Source organism: Poromitra crassiceps, assembly GCF_964638095.1.
Source record: "Poromitra crassiceps genome assembly, chromosome: 2".
In the NCBI taxonomy this organism is placed as follows: domain Eukaryota; kingdom Metazoa; phylum Chordata; class Actinopteri; order Beryciformes; family Melamphaidae; genus Poromitra; species Poromitra crassiceps.
Window position 1 is genome coordinate 98,378,594 of NC_139624.1, and position 18,650 is coordinate 98,397,243.

General features: G+C 45.3%; 1 protein-coding gene across 1 annotated transcript; it reads left to right on the forward strand.

Moving 5' to 3' along the window:
- Nucleotides 1-3,260: 3,260 nt before the first annotated feature.
- cdk13 (cyclin dependent kinase 13) lies at nucleotides 3,261-18,156 on the forward strand. The gene is made up of 14 exons (XM_083632303.1): nucleotides 3,261-4,662; nucleotides 5,266-5,847; nucleotides 5,956-6,117; nucleotides 6,243-6,382; nucleotides 7,454-7,624; nucleotides 9,302-9,491; nucleotides 9,618-9,674; nucleotides 10,202-10,303; nucleotides 10,417-10,494; nucleotides 11,084-11,200; nucleotides 11,304-11,435; nucleotides 13,668-13,864; nucleotides 15,159-15,665; nucleotides 16,692-18,156. Exons 1-14 carry the CDS (start codon nucleotides 3,509-3,511, stop codon nucleotides 17,369-17,371), a joined length of 4,269 nt encoding a protein of 1,422 aa, XP_083488429.1. The 5' UTR covers nucleotides 3,261-3,508; the 3' UTR covers nucleotides 17,372-18,156.
- Nucleotides 18,157-18,650: the final 494 nt, after the last annotated feature.

Below are 18,650 nucleotides of genomic sequence, written 5' to 3' on the forward strand. Positions count from 1 at the left end.
CTAGCTATGTTACATGGCAATAAAACGCCACTGAATGACCAAATTGATATAACTTTTAACCATTTCGAGTAACACTGTTTCCATATGGATTTTTTTTTTTTATGTCGATTTTATTCTCTTCTTTTATTCTTTTATTTTCCTGTCAACCATTTTATGTGAAGCACTTTGAATTGCCTCTGTGTATGAAATGTGCTATACAAATAAACTTGACTTGACTTGACTTGACGAAGGCATGCGTTTCCCAAAAGCTTCTTAGCGCTAAGAAGCTTCTTTGACCCTTTTAAGGCTCCCGTAAGAAGCCAACGAAGCCAATGCGTTTCCCGATTGCTTCTTAGCCTAAAATTATCTTCCGTTAAGAAGGCTGCGTTTCCCAAAAGCTTCTTAGCGCTAAGATGATCTTTCGTTAAGAAGATTTTGTAAGAAGGGTCTGGGGCATTCTTAACACCTTCTTAATGACGAAACACTGGCAGATCCAGCCGCGTCAGGCAAAAGGAGATACTCCTGTCCACTGTTCCTCTTGTGTTTTTCCCTTTTTCCTTTCTTTCATGCACCCTTTAGTGTTTAAAATTGGGGAACACTTGAAAATCTCCCCTGTATGTATGGTTACTTGTGTTTTAAATCTTTTACCGTAGGCTATATTCCTCTAATCAGAATGGATTCCTTTTATAATAAGAATGTTGTGGATTTATATAGCACCTTTCACAGAACCCAAGGTCGCTTAAATTCTGTAGTGTTTCTCGCAATTTTGTTGTACTGTATGCTGTGTATATAAAGCAATTTGAACTGCAGTCCACGTCTGAAATAAATAATGTTTAATAGAAGAAGTTCTTGTTTAACATGACCACGATTAGGTTATTCTACAACAGTGTTTCTCAACCACTGGGTCGTGGCCCACTGGTGGGCTCAGAGTGCCATCTAGTGGGCCGCAGAGGACCTCTCACATCGAGATGGTGGACAGCTCCAGTTAAGATGCTTCTTAAGAGCTTTTTTTTTTTCTCTCTCTCTCTCTTCTGTTAAGAAGGCGTTTGGGAAACACTTCTTTGGAGCCTTCTTAACTCCTTAAGAAGCTTCTTAACTCTTAAGAAGCTTCTTTGTTGGGAAACTCAGCCATTACTGTTTGTTTTATTTGGTATGTTACATACTTATCGGCCAAGTTATGTTAGTTAAATGGGCTAGGAATTCAGCCAGGGTACAAGGGAGTATAGGCGGCCATCTTGCCTGCAGAGTTTTCAAATCAAGTAGAATAATTATTTTACAGCGGGGCATTCGAAAATAAGGTGGATAGACCAGAACTGCGCCGCGTCTTCAAGCGTCCACCGCCAAGGCCGTGCCCCTTTTTAGGGGAAACCCACCATAGTAAAAGACTGCACAAGAAGCCGAAACCACTTCAAACAAACTATTTAAAATGGTTTAATTTTTAGAGATATGCCGAAGAGTTGCTGTGTTGTTAGTTTCACTAACAATAAATAAATAAAAACCGGATCTGTGATATATATTTTTAATAGAGTAGGGGTGACACAGTCAATGTGGACGATGCATGTAACTTGGTGGAAACTGGATACAGCGTTCATATAAATCATATATTATTGCACATTCTATGGCCGGCCGAGTTGAAATATATTGTCATGTCATGGTGTCTTTGGGTCATTTATAAACTAAATTAATTCTGTTATTTTTCTATTGATTTTTGTTTTACTGCTATTTTACATTGAAGTCAACGCGAGTGGTTTGTGTTGTCCCCTAAAAAGGGGCGCGGCCTTCATGTTTTGCAAATTACCCGGATGTGCTGGTCTGGTCTATACAGGGATCAGCTGAGCTGCATTTTGGTAAACAACTGGGTGGCAACGGCTCTCTAGCTGGCTGACGCTGTAAAAACTGCGACAGTTCACACAACCTTAACACGAAATGCATAATACATCAAACTCTTGAGCTAATTCTGCTCTCACTCAGAATGTCAAAATATAAGCGAATTGCTTGCACTGGGGTCCTCATGACTACCCTACACCACTGGCATAGTTACAAAAAAAGACTAAAAAAGCTATGACGTTTTCACAAGTTCCCTATTATATTTGATTTGATCATCTTTATTTTGAACTTGTAAAAGAAGTAAAAAAACAAACAAAAGCAAAAACAGATCAAAACTAAAGAATACAATAAACAAATTCTCATAAAATACACGAATCAAATATTAAGCTACATGTAGGCCTATTTATATAATAAACTGTAAACATGTAGAGTACACATTTACAATATTCCCATAAATGTGCTCAGTTGTGTATTTGTGTAAGTTACATTGTAACATGCTTGTCCACTCTCAGTTGTGTATTTTGTGTATTACAGTTACATTGTATTGTAATGTGCTTGTCCATTCTCATTACATTGTAACAGTCTTGTCCACTCTCAGTTGTGTTGTGTACAGTTACATTATAACATTACAGTTTTTCTGCGGAGTGAAAGCAGGGGTTTCCTTTGCAGGTGACGTAACCGCTGATCTGGATTACGCATACGGGTATCATTGGTTAACACCGACGCACAAGGCCTACAGTTTGAAAGCTCTCGGGGCCCAGGCGAGCTGTAACGCTAGCTACTTTGCGAATAAAGTTCTAATATTTTGATATACATTAAATGAATACTTGTTTGGCCATTTGACCCTAAAAGGCGCGTTCTGTTTTCCTTGACAATGCGGTTGCCAAAAGGAGCACCAATTCGACAGGATACGTGGGAGCAGATGTGTTTTTGAATGGCATTGTTTTATTGCATCTAACCGGAGTTGACTTGAACTCCTCCACGCAAGGAGAAAGAAGGCTAGCTGGCTAAACTGCTAGCCGCTAGCTAGCGGTGGCTATCCAGTCAACTCGCGTGCTAGTCACTTCCTTGTTGCACACATTGGAGTGTGATGGAAGGCGTGAAGAAGTTGATGGGGATGAGAAATAGTTTTTTCCTCCTACTTTAACTTTATTTGGCGAATGGATTTAAATGTTTACGTGAACTGCAACATTTCGAAAGAACTGGCTTTTAAAAGTGGAGGCTCTTTCAGGCCTGTGCTTTGAGCATGAAATGGAATGCGACTGTCTAGCAGGGCACTAGCCACAGCGACGGCTAGCTGGCTACATTGACTAGCATTAGCTAGCAAATCTGGGAGATGTTCAGCCCGGGAATACAATGGTTGATTATGGGTTTGCACCGTAACTAAACACTTTATTGTGGATTTAATCGGACCGTGGACCTTGGTGGATGCGGAGTGTGATGGATTATCATCGGGAATAACACACTTCAGATGGTTAGTGACGAGCCTCCAGCGAGTTAGCTTTGGAATGCTAACGTTAGGCTCGTGATTTAGCTAACGTTAGCTGGCTGGCAATGTAATTGTGCAATTGCTGTGACGTTAGCTAACTAGCTTGCTACCGACTACCGAGCTAGCCAAATGTTTTGTACTACAGTGCAACAGCAACATATATAAGGTAAATATCGCTCCTAAACGTGGCTTTATTTGACATTTCATAGATAAATGCCTAATTCAGAGGTGCTTCGCGAGGGTCGGGGAAGGAGTCCCAATGCACAGAGAAATGCTAATAGACAGGACAGGCGCAGTAAACCTGGAAGCGGTGCTGTTCAGCGAGAGAGACACCGTGACAAGAGGCGGTCATCGGTGAATCGTAAAAAGAGAGGCCGGGGACGGGCCAGGCAAAGAGACAAGTGGCACACCGGTGCGCCAGGCCAGCCTGGTGAACGAAAAGGCACTTTTGAAAGAGAGGGGGAACTTCGGACTTTGGTAGAGTATGATGACGTGAGCTCCCAGTCAGAGCGCTTTTCTGGGAGCCCCTCTCCTAAACTTGACCCACATGCTGATAGGCTCTCGGTGGACCGACTCAGTGATGTTGACTTGGGCGAATACAACGGACCAGCATCCCCAGTCAGAGGTCACCCGAGGGATCGGGGTGTAGTGCACCCCACGAAGGATGAGCAAACCAGGGGACCATCAGAGAGGAGCAGGCAGGAGAAGGAACCAAGAAAAAAGGACCGTCAGAGTCGAGAGAGAGACTCGTCGAAAGCTCGGAGTGGAGGTAGTATAAGTGGCTCTAAAAACAACCGGGACACTACAAGGAGCAATGACAGAAATGGCAAAAAGACTCCTGCAGCTCAGCCCCCGGTGTCTGTGGATAAAAGGGATTCAAAAAGCCACAGAAGTAAAACCAGATCTGAGAGATCTGACAAAGAGCCCCCATCTGCATACAGAGATGCTCCACAATCTTACAGAGAGGACCGTGAAGACCTCAGGGCATACAGGAGGAGTCCTGGTTTGAAAGCAGAAAGTCCCTATGGGACATCATATCCATACAACTATCAGTCTCCTGGTGGTTATAACCAGCTGCTACCTAGAAGAAGCCCGACTTATGGGAGCAAAAGACTGTCTCCTAGTTCAACATATTACGGCCGGGATGCAGAGCTTTATGGGGCCTACAACGTTTCAAAGTCACCCAGTTCATACTCAAGTAACAAAAGAAAGCGGTCCCCTGTCAGCCCAGTGAATTGGCGCAGGTCACCGAGTTATGGCCGACATAGTCCATATGAACAAGGGGAGGTTGCTTCAAGTCCTTATGCAAACCGCAGGAGATCAAGAAGTCCATACAGGAAGTCACTAAGCCCAAGTCCAGATGTCAGGTGAGTTCTTATCATAAAACAAGACTTGTGTGTTTCATCTGTTGGCTATTCTAATTGCTGTATTCACATAATTTGCTAATAACTAAGGCTTACTTGAGATTTGTGTGCCTCGTATATTATAATCAAATTCAAGACAAATTTGTGATTTTGGAAAATTGCCTGGCTGGTTATAGCATTGATTTTCTACATCACTGGCTAATTGTGCGACCAAAACGAGGATAAAGTCAAATAACATTTGTATGAATGAGGCTTGTATGTTTGCTTGCAATATTGCTGGCATGCTTTTCCAAAAGTCTCAGACCAGATGGTCTGTTTAGCTTAAAAAATCTTTGCACGTGATGTGTTACTCAATTCGATGGTGTAATGCTTGCCTTGCTTGATATGCTTATGTTGCCCTTATGTTCTCAGTTCAGGGCACCAGAGACTTCACTGCCTCTATTTTAGTATTCAGTCAGCCGATATAGACATTAGATATCTAGCAATTACATTTTTAACACGAGGCATGGGCAAGTAAACTAAACTGAGACTGAATGCTGTGACTTGATTTGTGATATGATATAGAAACAAAATCTAAAAAGGTATATGGTTGTCTTTCCTGTCCAGGCGATCCGCCAGGTCACGTAGCAAAAGTCCATACTCATCGACAAGGCATTCACGTTCTCACAGCCGCCACCGCCACTCTCGCTCCCGCAGTCGCCCCTCGAGCCTTTCGCCGAGCACCATCACCTTCAAAAACAGTCTCGCCGCTGAGCTCAGCAAGCAGAAGAAGGCTAAAGCTGCCGAAGCCGCTGCCGCTGCCAAGGCCAAGGGCTCCAGCAACACCTCTACTCCCACCAAGGGCTCCTCATCTGCTCACCAGGCCAGTCCCAAGTCTAATCACACATCCAGGAAGGGCCGCCCACCCTCTCCACCGTCACAACCCGAGAAGGGTCCCAGAACCCCCACAGCCAGCCAGCCTCACTCCCCCTCTGACCGGCCCCCCAAGAGGACCGCTGAGCACCAGCCGAGCAGGGACAGAGAAAGAGATGCAAAGGGGAAGGACAACTCTGTACATCGAGACAAGAGGAAAGCAGCAGCGTCTGGACAGGGAAAAGACAAGGAGCGAGCCCCTGGCCCTGTCCTCTCTACACTACCAACTCTACCATTGCCCCCGACAGTTCTAGAGCACATAGAAAAAGGAGAAAGGTATGGCTGCACTGTCATTTGAATGTGCATTTTCCTTTAGACTTGACTGCTGGGGATTAGTCTCACTCTGTTTTGCCTTCTCTCCTCCCCCACCACCACCATCATCAGCCTGAAGGACAGCTCGCTCTCAGGGAAGAAAAAGCCAGAGCGAAAAGCCCGTCAACTTCTGACTGACTTGCCCCTCCCCCCTGAGCTTCCTGGTTGCACAGCGTCTTCCCCGCACAGCCCACCTGAGGAGAAAAAGACCCAAACACTTCGCCGCAGGCCTAAGTATGTCTGTGGTGCATTTTGTGCCATTTCATACTTTTATACTGATGTTACACTCTGTCACTGATTGTTGTTTGGTTACTGTGCGTCCTTTGATCTGGTGTTTTGTTTTTATCCATAATCCCCAGAATTTGCGGGCCGCGGTTTGGTGAGATTAAGGAGACGGAGATCGACTGGGGCAAACGCTGTGTGGACAAGTTTGAGATCATTGGAATCACGGGGGAGGGAACGTACGGTCAGGTGTACAAGGCTAAAGACAAAGACACTGGTGAGTGTGTTAACCCATTGATACCCGACGCAGCATTTGTGTGTGTATCCCTTTAAGACCGCAAACCGCGTCTTAAAGGGATACGCACACAAATGAGGGATATACACGCAAATGCTGCATCAGGTATCAATGGGTTAAAGGATAAATCTGCTTATTTTGAACCTTGGCCTTATTTTCCTAGATGTTGTCATGATTGTGTTCAAACTTTCAACACTTGATTCACTGTAGAGTTTCACCTTTTACCTCAAATTTGCAGGCAGTGCTATCAAATCAATCTCCAACAATTGAAGGAAAACAGCCATTAAACCACATGTGTATTTCAACACACAGCGACACTCATACTACAATGAGACGGTCCTACATCTGATTTTCTCATTTCTACATTGCCTGATGCATTCATGTCATATCTGATTTTCAGTGAATACTAACTGAAACCGATACCCCCCCTTCCCCCTGGTCACAAATCTTCAGAAGTCTTTCAATACAAGCAGTAAACATAGCAGAGAATCCACTGATGTTGGTTGTAATAAAAATCTAAAGTTCAGTTATATTGACACAAATAAAATCTACCATAAAGCAAGTATTTGCAGTAATTTAAGATTTTTAAACATGAGTAAAACAAATTAATGCTTTCAAGCCGAAGCAACAGAATCACGTTTTTCTGCTTCTGTTTCCTATACGATGTGAATACGACGTGAACGCGGCAGAAGACAGGCAGCCAACAAAGTAAACAAGCAAGTGTGTGAGCAAGAGCAAGGCTAAAAAGTATCAAATGGACTAAAACTCAGTCACAGCTATTTAATCACGTGGCATGGCTGTGTGTGGGTGTGTGTTCACTTTTTGCATTGGACTGTTGTAGATTGCTTTGGCCCTCCGGGTGTGTGTATTGTAAAGCACCACGACCTGCAAACTTGTGTTATGTAATGCTACAGTGAAGCAAGTGATGACATTTTTAACACAATCAATTGTCATGATGGCAAAGAGTAGGAGTTGGCATGAATGAGAATCTGTTAAAGACCAGATCATTCCATGATCTATTCTTGACATTCGGTTCCTTCTTCTATCCTGCAGCTGAAATGGTTGCTTTGAAGAAGGTTCGACTGGACAATGAAAAGGAGGGATTCCCAATCACAGCCATCAGAGAGATCAAGATTTTGCGACAACTCAACCACAAGAGCATCATAAACATGAAGGAGATTGTCACAGACAAGGAGGATGCTCTGGACTTCAAGACCGACAAAGGTATGTGCTTTTCCCTACGAGTAAGACACTCAGTGGCTCTTATGCCTGTGTGATCACGACGCACCATACAGTGCTCAGGGCTTTTCCTCCATAGAGGACATTTTGTCACAATCTAAAGAGGTTTTAGCCACCCCCCAAAGGCCCAAGATCAAAAAATCCTGACAATGACTGATATATCTGAGATCAGGGCAACGGACTACACAGTACACACCAACTCAAAAGCAAGCATTTTTTGAGAATTTCAAAGTTCTCACATGTGTACCATCAAATGGTTACCTTTCTGAAACATGGGGTGCTGTGAAAACACATTGCTCCATAAGTTCTGACAATGACTGATTTTGTTCAGGATAACCTCGATTATAATCCAAAAGACAAATGTATCCATAACAGTGTGTAGTCACCCCCCAAAGGCCCATTCTGACTAGGATGGGAATTTTGACTAATTTCCCGCCGACTAGTCTCAAATTGTATTTGCGACTAGTCTATAAGCAAGAAAACTCGCAATTTAATATACATATTAAATTAAAAGTTTAAAACGCAAATGTTTTGTGTATTTAGGAGCTATTTTAGCCCAAACATTCAGTACAAGCTGTTACCGTAATTTAAATTATATTGATGTAACAACAACTGACTGAATAAAGGTGAACAAATTAAAGAGAAATACATTTCTGATAAGTTTGCCAATGCAATGCATGGCATTTATTATGAATAATGTTGTAGGACGGAGTTCCAGCGTGTCTTGCATGATTGTGTAAGCTATTTTTATGAAGGTGCTATATAATTTATGTTTACGTTCTAGACAGCCAATGCACTGTAGGCTCTTATGCTGAAGACAGGAAACGGAAGTGTGTGTGTTGTTGTGGGGGCGCTTGACGCTAGGTTATGCTGGAAGCAGAAGAATAATAGTGCTGGCGTCTCATGCTGAGATTGTTCAAGATTGGAGTTGCCCCGTTTATTGGTTTTTATATCAAAGTATTCACCTTATGTTCAGACCTTACAGTGGGCCAAATTCTTCCGGGTCCTTTTAAGACTTCCGGCGGTCACGGCGCAAAATAAGAGAGTTGTTTTTGGAGCGGACAGTGAAGGGGGTAAAATAAAGAACGTAGCCTACTACTTTGAGCCGGTACACAGCAAGCAAGCGAGTATCCACTGTTAGCCAGGTCAGATAACGTTATCGTCGACAATGACGAGCATTTTCTTGTGAAACATACCTGGACGACAACAAAGAAAGCTTCAGATAGTTTTCTCTCCTCCGAGTTGCGCTCGAGCCACTAACGTCAATAAGACCCGCAGACGTTAATGTAATTCCCTGGAATGCGAGACTTAACGAGCCAGTTACATGGCGTTGCATTCTTACACATTGCCGTTTGCTTTTATTTGGTATGTTACATACAATTGGCTAAATTATTAGTTAATTCAGAGTTAGATGCTGCTCAGCCTGTTTACAACGAGGCGGAGGCGTGAAGAACAAGATGCAGCGTTTAACCGACTAGTAAAATACTAAAGGGTTAATAAATGAGTAGGCGGTTAAACGATTAAACGACTCGTCGCGCACATCCCTAATTCTGACCCAGGCAAAACCCTGCAACTGTCGAAAAGAAAAGAAAATCAACATTTTGTATAACGATACATATTCTTTCTGATAACTAATTTACATCTTTATTCCTTCCATCCCAGGTGCTTTCTATCTTGTATTTGAATACATGGACCACGACCTGATGGGTTTGCTGGAGTCTGGCCTGGTCCACTTCAACGAGACCCACATCAAGTCTTTCATGAGACAGTTGCTGGAGGGTCTTGATTACTGCCACAAGAAGAACTTTCTGCATAGAGATATCAAGTGCTCCAACATCCTGCTCAACAACAAGTGAGTCAACAAGTGAATCCTTCACAACATCAAACAATGCTGCAATGCCTCTTTATTATAGAGTGACAGAAATGTTTCCTCGCCAGATGTGATGGGCTAAATGTTTTTTTTCTTCTTCCTCACCAGGGGTCAGATAAAGCTTGCAGATTTTGGCCTGGCTCGACTATATAACTCGGAAGAGAGGTGAGCCGTCCTATAGGCTATAGACCTGATAGATTTGACTACTGTACTTTAGTGCTGCAATGATTACTTGATTAGGTGTCAACTATTCAATTAATTGGCAACTATTTGAGTTCATCGGTTTGAGTTATTATTTATCTATTTATTTTATGTTTTAACTCCAACTTCTCTGATTCCAGTTTCTTAAATGTGAATATTTTCTGGTTTCTTTACTTCTCTGTGACAGTAAACTGAATATCTTTGGGTTGTAGACAAAACAAGACATCTGACAACGTCATGTTGGGCTTTGGGAAACACTGATTGACATTTTTCACCATTTTATAGACCAAACAACGAATCTATGAATTGAGAGAATAATCATCATTAATCGACAATGAAAATAATCATTAATTGCAGCTCTACTGTACTTTTCCTTAATGTACTACAACTGTAAGCTCTTTTGCCTCATCAAAGATCCATGTACAGCATTATTTGCATTCTTCTGTATGATTGTACTGATGGACAGATTTCCCCTGTGTTCTCCTTTTCAGTCGACCATACACCAATAAGGTGATCACACTATGGTACCGTCCTCCAGAGTTGCTCCTGGGAGAAGAGAGGTACACACCTGCTATTGACGTGTGGAGCTGCGGGTAAGAGCAAGACCGAAATTAACACGGCTTCACTGTGCGTTACTTTATTTTCCATTCTGTGCCATTTTTTGAGAGTGTAATCATAAATGGCATGAATGTTTGATCCATCCTAGATGCATTCTGGGAGAGCTGTTCACAAAGAAACCCATCTTTCAAGCAAATCAGGAGCTGGCCCAATTAGAGCTGATCAGGTAAGTTGAAGCGTTGTAAAGCAGGAAAAATGAGCCAAAACAAGAGGGCAGTTTTGGTGATCTTGTATGTTGCAAAAGCAATCCAGGAGCACATTATTTGGAGTGAGGATGTAATAGAATCTACCACCCTATCCATGAAGCACTGTGCAAGCACTGGTTGTGTGTCGCACACACACAAGTTGTGTGTGTGTGTGAGAGAGAGTGAGTTAGTGATGGCCATACGGCAGGCAGACACAAACAAGCACAGCAGGCAAATGTGTGCCATTACAGTAGACTGAGCCATTAACTAATAACACAATACTTTCCGTACAGCACAATTTTGACACAATTTGCACGGGAACAGGTTTTCCGCTCCATTCCAAACATATGAAAATAAAATAAAAATCACAGTTGTATAATTAGCAAGAGTGCCAGCAGAATCCCATTTTCACAAACGGAATGGTAAAAGTGATAAATTAATTGAAAGGGTATCATTGATTTAGTCATAATCTCATTCTGAAGCAACTGTAACCTCAACGTTTATAAACTATTGCTGGTCATTTTATGTACTGTTATATTCTGCTTATTATTGAATATCTCTCTCCTTTAGCCGAATCTGCGGTAGCCCCTGTCCTGCTGTCTGGCCAGATGTAATAAAGCTTCCCTTCTTCAACACCATGAAACCAAAGAAACAGTACCGGAGGCGATTACGGGAGGAGTATTCTTTGTAAGTTTATGTACAAGCTGTTTGATAACAACAGAGCTCATTCGTTGTATTAAGGACTGGGCAGTTCATTGTTCTAAGATTTTGTGTTTCTGTCATTGGTCAGTATCCCTCCATTAGCCCTGGACCTGTTTGACCACATGCTAAACCTGGACCCCAGCAAACGCTGCACAGCTGAACAAGCACTGGGCAGCGATTTCCTCAAGGACGTGGACCCAGACAAGATGGCACCACCAGAGTATGTTACAGTTCATGTTGTGTCACCATGCTGAGCCTGGTCACCATGTCACCATGCTGAGCCTGGTCACCATGTCACCATGCTAAGCCTGGTCACCATGTCACCATGCTGAGCCTGGTCACCATGTCACCATGCTGAGCCTGTTCACCATGTCACCATGCTGAGCCTGGTCACCATGTCACCATGCTGAGCCTGGTCACCATGTCACCATGCTGAGCCTGGTCACCATGTCACCATGCTGAGCCTGGTCACCATGTCACCATGCTGAGCCTGGTCACCATGTCACCATGCTGAGCCTGGTCACCATGTCACCATGCTGAGCCTGGTCACCATGCTGAGCCTGGTCACCATGTCACCATGCTGAGCCTGTTCACCATGTCACCATGCTGAGCCTGGTCACCATGTCACCATGCTGAGCCTGGTCACCATGTCACCATGCTGAGCCTGGTCACCATGTCACCATGCTGAGCCTGGTCACCATGTCACCATGCTGAGCCTGGTCACCATGTCACCATGCTGAGCCTGGTCACCATGTCACCATGCTGAGCCTGGTCACTATGTCACCATGCTGAGCCTGGTCACCATGTCACCATGCTGAGCCTGGTCACCATGTCACCATGCTGAGCCTGGTCACTATGTCACCATGCCCTGGTCACCATGTCACCATGCTGAGCCTGGTCACCATGTCACCATGCTGAGCCTGGTCACTATGTCACCATGCGAGCCTGGTCACTATGTCACCATGATGAGCCTGGTCACCATGTCACCATGCTGAGCCTGGTCACCATGTCACCATGCTGAGCCTGGTCACCATGTCACCATGCTGAGCCTGGTCACCATGTCACCATGCTGAGCCTGGTCACCATGTCACCATGCTGAGCCTGGTCACTATGTCACCATGCTGAGCCTGGTCACCATGTCACCATGCTGAGCCTGGTCACCATGTCACCATGCTGAGCCTGGTCACTATGTCACCATGCGAGCCTGGTCACTATGTCACCATGCCCTGGTCACCATGTCACCATGCTGAGCCTGGTCACCATGTCACCATGCTGAGCCTGGTCACTATGTCACCATGCGAGCCTGGTCACTATGTCACCATGCTGAGCCTGGTCACCATGTCACCATGCTGAGCCTGGTCACCATGTCACCATGCTGAGCCTGGTCACCATGCTGAGCCTGGTCACCATGTCACCATGCTGAGCCTGTTCACCATGTCACCATGCTGAGCCTGGTCACCATGTCACCATGCTGAGCCTGGTCACCATGTCACCATGCTGAGCCTGGTCACCATGTCACCATGCTGAGCCTGGTCACCATGTCACCATGCTGAGCCTGGTCACCATGTCACCATGCTGAGCCTGGTCACCATGTCACCATGCTGAGCCTGGTCACTATGTCACCATGCGAGCCTGGTCACTATGTCACCATGCCCTGGTCACCATGTCACCATGCTGAGCCTGGTCACCATGTCACCATGCTGAGCCTGGTCACTATGTCACCATGCGAGCCTGGTCACTATGTCACCATGATGAGCCTGGTCACCATGTCACCATGCTGAGCCTGGTCACTATGTCACCATGCTGAGCCTGGTCACTATGTCACCATGCGAGCCTGGTCACTATGTCACCATGCTGAGCCTGGTCACCATGTCACCATGCTGAGCCTGGTCACCATGTCACCATGCTGAGCCTGGTCACCATGTCACCATGCTGAGCCTGGTCACTATGTCACCATGCTGAGCCTGGTCACTATGTCAGCATGTCACCATGCTGAGCCTGGTCACTATGTCACCATGCTGAGCCTGGTCACCATGTCACCATGCTGAGCCTGGTCACTATGTCACCATGCTGAGCCTGGTCACTATGTCACCATGCTGAGCCTGGTCACTATGTCACCATGCTGAGCCTGGTCACCATGTCACCATGCTGAGCCTGGTCACTATGTCACCATGCTGAGCCTGGTCACCATGTCACCATGCTGAGCCTGGTCACTATGTCACCATGCTGAGCCTGGTCACTATGTCACCATGCTGAGCCTGGTCACCATGTCACCATGCTGAGCCTGGTCACTATGTCACCATGCTGAGCCTGGTCACTATGTCACCATGCTGAGCCTGGTCACTATGTCATCATGCTGAGCCTGGTCACTATGTCACCATGCTGAGCCTGGGGCTCTTATGGTCAACGTATCAAAGCTACCAAATGCCAACATGTTCTCTGTTCTCTGTAGCCTTCCCCTGTGGCAGGACTGTCACGAGTTGTGGAGTAAGAAACGTCGGCGACAGAAGCAGATGCCAGAGGAGATGGCAGCACCTAAGGCTCCCCGTAAAGAGCTGGGCCTTGATGACAGCCGCAGCAACACTCCTCAGGGCTTCCCTGCTCCTGGAGGCACCAAAGCCCAGACTGTGGCTGCTTCTGCACTGCTGGGTGAGTGGAGATCTAGTCTGCCACATATCTATGTTGGTCAGGGGCCGGTTGCACCAACTGGTCTTACACTGGTCTTAAGCTAAGTTGGTCATAACTTTACGACCTAACAGCTACACCGGTTGCACCAAGACGGCTTAAGCCTTATTTTCACTACGACCTACGCCTGGTCAGGAGGAGGCGTAGAGCCTGCCTGTAACAGAGATCTCCGCGGAGACCTTTTTGACCGTCATCGTCGTAACACCGCCAGTTCGCCGTCTTTGAAAGCACGACGTTAGATTATAACTAACTAGTTGTGTGGCTTAGCCTTCCAAAATGTTGCCGTTAATTTTTTAGAATGTAATACATAGAATTGGGAACGTTACATTCAATTTAATTCAGACTGTCTTTCTGGCTCAATCGCTGCCATTTTTCCCCCGGAGCGAGGGAGGGTGGGAGGAGGGAGGGTGTTTTACAGTAGTGGCTGAGAGAGCGTAGTGGCTCAGTGCTCCAAGCAGGTCGCGAGGCACATTTTTTGCAACATCATCCAATCAGGGTGCATTCCCTGGCAATTCACATTGCACACATTCGCATTGCTACGACCAGCATAGTTAAGACCAGACATAAGCCGTGTTGGTGCAACAGGCGTAAGTCCATGGTCTTAACTAAGACCGACGTAGGAGTTACGACCAGGCATAGTTAAGACCAGTTGGTGCAACCGGCCCCAGGTTTTCATTTGACATATTGTGGAAACAAATCTTCTACAGTCACAGGTCCATGCAAGTTTCTTTTTAAGATGATTGTTTTGGGGCATTGTCACCTTTATTTGACAGGGCAGTAGGTAGGCAGGAAAGATAAGCGAGAGAGATCAAAGGGCCACGGGTTGGTTTCAAACCCGGGCTGGTCGTGGGAAGGACTAAGGCCTTTGTGGTACGCACTTTACCAGGTGATCGCCCACTCACCCATGAGAGTTTCTTTAATAAAACCAAGCATTCGGTCAAGTAGACCTTCTGGGCATACAATACTGAATTGGGCAAGAATACATGTCCCAGCAGTGTAATCAATAGTAATCTAATGTAGAATGGATGTGCTGCACCATTCTTGTGGCATCCACCATATCAGAGAGGGAAGTGTAGTTCTTTGTTGTTAATGTGTAGTCATTTTAGATATCCATCCATCCTTTAGTCCAATACATGGGGCTATATCAAAGAGTGTAGTGTGAAAAGATCAAACACATTCAAATGTTATTTCCCAGACTACACACACTGACTCATAACATGACTCTGCATTACAATAACCTATTTGTGTCTTTGTGCAGACGCAAAGGGTCCCAACTCTCAGCTGACCCAGGAGCAGCTGACTCTCCTGCTGAACTTCCTTGGCCAGCCCAAGGGTGCAGTCAACACGCCCCAGTTTGTCCAGGCTATGAGCACCAAGGTCAACCAGGAGACCCTGCAGCAGCTCTCCAAAGCCCTCGCTCCCACTGAGCCAGAAAGGCTTGCCGAGCCGCCGCCTCAGCCCGCACCCGCGCCCACCAAGCCTCCCCAGCCCGCCGCTCCAGCTGGGGTACCCCGCACGCCCCCCATGCCCAAGCCTCCTTCTCCTCTGTCTGCCGTCTCTGCACCAACAGGTGTTCCAGACGGAGAGGCTGCAGCCGCCACCCACACAGCCATGACCATGCTGCTGGCTCAGCTGCTGCAGGCTCAGAGGCCGGAGCCCAGTGACATTGCAGAGGGAGCGGAGACCACCATCCCTGCAGCCCCAGGACCACCGCTTCTGCCTCCCGAGGGCAAACAGCCCCCAGAGCCCAGCCCGGTATCGCCAGGTAACTAGAACATACAAACCACGGCTGCAACGAACGTTTATGTTTTAATATCGATGAATCTGTCGTAGGGCTGCTCGATTATGGCAAAATCACGATTATTTTGACTGATAATAAGATCACGATTATTTAACGCGATTACTCATTGACTTTGGCAACATCATGCATTTATTTAACTTGAAAAGATTTCTCTCCTTAATACTGGATGTCTTTGAACGTTCTTTGAATGTATTGGAAGTATTATTGTTTTTAGATAGGCTAACTAAAATAAATAATATGTAACAAATAATAATTGTTTGATCTCGATTGTCTTGTTTTCATAATTGTGGGAATCCAAAATTGTAATTGAGATTAAAATCCGATTAAATGAGCAGCCCTAATCTGTCGGTTATTTTCTCGACTAATTGATTTGTCGTTTGGTCTATAAAATGTCACAAAATGGTGAAAAATGTCAATCACTTTTTCTCCAAAGGCCAAGATGACATCCTCAAATGTCTTCTTTTGTCCTGACCAACAGTCCACAACCCAAGACAATCAGTTTAGTGTCATAGAAGACTAAAAAACCCTGAAAATATTCACATTTAAGAAGCTGAAACGGGATATTTTTTTTCTTTAAAACTAGTCTAAACGATTAACCGATTATAAAAAATGTTTGGTGATTAATTTTCTGTATTTTCTTAATGACAGTCGAAATCTTAGGTATTGCTCTGAAACAGAAATTCAAAATTCGTAAAAAATTGTTTTACTTATTCCTTCTCAAACTACTTATTAATATTACATGTTACTTATTCCTTCTCAAACTACTTTCTACATGATGCTACTGTAGTCCATCAAAATGTCTTAGCTGACATTGATTATGTTGCATAGTTGTTTTCTGTTCTGTTGACAAAATGTGATATTGTAAATCGCTTTGGACAAAAGCGTCTGCTAAATGACGTAATGCAATGTAAAATTCAACTTTGAATCAAAACTGGATTCCACCCATTTTATATCAACCAGTAACCATGATCATATTTCTCTGTCTTTCAGTGTCGGAGGTAAGTGGAGTGTCCATCCTCCCTCCAGACCAGAGACCTCCTGAGCCTCCAGAGCCACCTCCGCATGCCGACCTGGACTACCGACAGCCCCCAACTGAGCCCAAAACGGGCCACGCGCCCCCCATCGCATCTACAAGCGGAGGCGACGGAGGGAGACCCCCAGAGCCAGACTACCCACCTCTCCCCACCGCAGAAGGGCCGGGATATGGAGGAGATTATAGCCATCCGCCTCTTCCCCCCTTCAGCGCTGCAGGGTTTGGGGACAGCTACATGGGTCACATGTTAGGGGGAGGCCTCCCACCTCATGCCCTGAGAGAGGTGTTCAGCGGTCCCGGCCAGGCCGCTGGCTCCTCCTCGGGCCCCTCACACCAGGACCCCTACCCCCCAGGAGCCGCCGGGCCCAGCAGCATGGTGTTCAGCGGGGACAAGGACCACCGGTTTGAGTACAATCACAGCCCCTTACCTGTGGAGGGACAGCCCAACCCCAATGCTATCCACATGTACAACCACGCTATGGGGAGAAAGGACGGTGGACCCCCTCCCCCACCCATCCCGGCACCAGGCCAGTCCTGGGGTTCCCCTCCCCAGGTGGGCGGTCCGCCGCTTCCCCTTGGCTTCGTCCCGCATGTGAACTCAACAGCAGCGATCAGGGGGCGAGGCCTGCCCTACTGATAGACTGTGGAAACGGGATTTGGCAGTTTGTGCCAATGGGCGTAAACTGGAGGACTCCAAATGTTGAGCCCAAAGCCTCTCAGGCCAGACCGGGGGGTCTGGAGATGCACATTCAATTTGTAATAACTTAAATCTGTGTAAGGCAATGTATTCCTCGTCTATCTGGATTATTTTGCTGAAGGACGGCAAAAAGGAGAAAAGGAGCTTTTCTTGCTCATACCATTTTCATATTTTTTGTAATCTATTCTGCTGTCTTTTAAATTAAACTTTTACCTTTTTTGAGTGTACAGTACATTTATCAGGCCAGGTACATTTTAAATCTCTACCTTAGCCTTTCTGTAATTGCTCCAGGGCAGACTAGTATTAATGTTTTGCACTACTGACTCAAGTAGGCGGAAACTATTTTAGCTATGAAAGAAAATGAATCATGTGCTTTATATGCACAATTAGGAATATGACCAGTAATGTAGTTGACACTTTTTTGGCCAAGAATATGTTGAAATAATATTGCTTGCCTCCGTTGATTGGGTTGATGGCTTAGGGTAACAGGATGGGGAGGTGTCTGGTGAAAAGGACTGTGGGTCCCAGAGACTGGTATCACTTGGATGACTGCAGTAAAACTGACGCTACTGAATGACTTGATGGAGAAAGGCTGTTTCACTTTAAATTCCACATGCCTTTTTGCCAATAGCCATTGTAAAATCATAAGCAAAACAAACACATAACCCCAGTTAAAAAAGGAGACCAACAAACGTCTTTTTTTGTACTAAAATGATTTTGTCCCCTCCCCTCCACCCCTTTGGCAAATGTTTATTAAAGAAATGCCAACAACATATTGTAGAAGTGTCTTTCTTTCATTACTGCTATAGTGAAAATAAATTACCCTTTTTCCTGGCCATCCTCTGGAACCACCTCAAGGTTCCCAGACCCCACTTTAAAAAGCACTGTGCCAAACCATTATGTGTGGCATGCTATTTCCACAGTGTATTGTAAACACATTACAGGTCTAACCTGTGTTGTAGAACAAAACCAGGTCAAACTGATTGCCTCCATAGACTGCTTTGTTTATGGTGCGGTCTAATTTCTTGGGCAGTCTTTGGATATAAAGATTCAGCAGCCTATGAATTAAGGGAAGGACAACAAACGAGAGAGCATTGCTTTGATGTATGCAGGATAAAAGTGACATGAACACTTGGCTAATGTAAAATTGTAAAAAATGTAGCGCCCCCATGTGGCCAATATTGCAAAAGAAGCACTGTCATTTTACAATTTTATGTTT

Coding starts and splice junctions, on each gene's coding strand:
- cdk13 (XM_083632303.1), top strand. CDS start 3,509: ATGCCTAATTCAGAGGTGCTTCGCGAGGGTCGGGGAAGGAGTCCCAAT. Junction 5,848..5,955: donor CACATAGAAAAAGGAGAAAG/GTATGGCTGCAC, acceptor CACCATCATCAG/CCTGAAGGACAGCTCGCTCT. Junction 6,118..6,242: donor ACACTTCGCCGCAGGCCTAA/GTATGTCTGTGG, acceptor CATAATCCCCAG/AATTTGCGGGCCGCGGTTTG.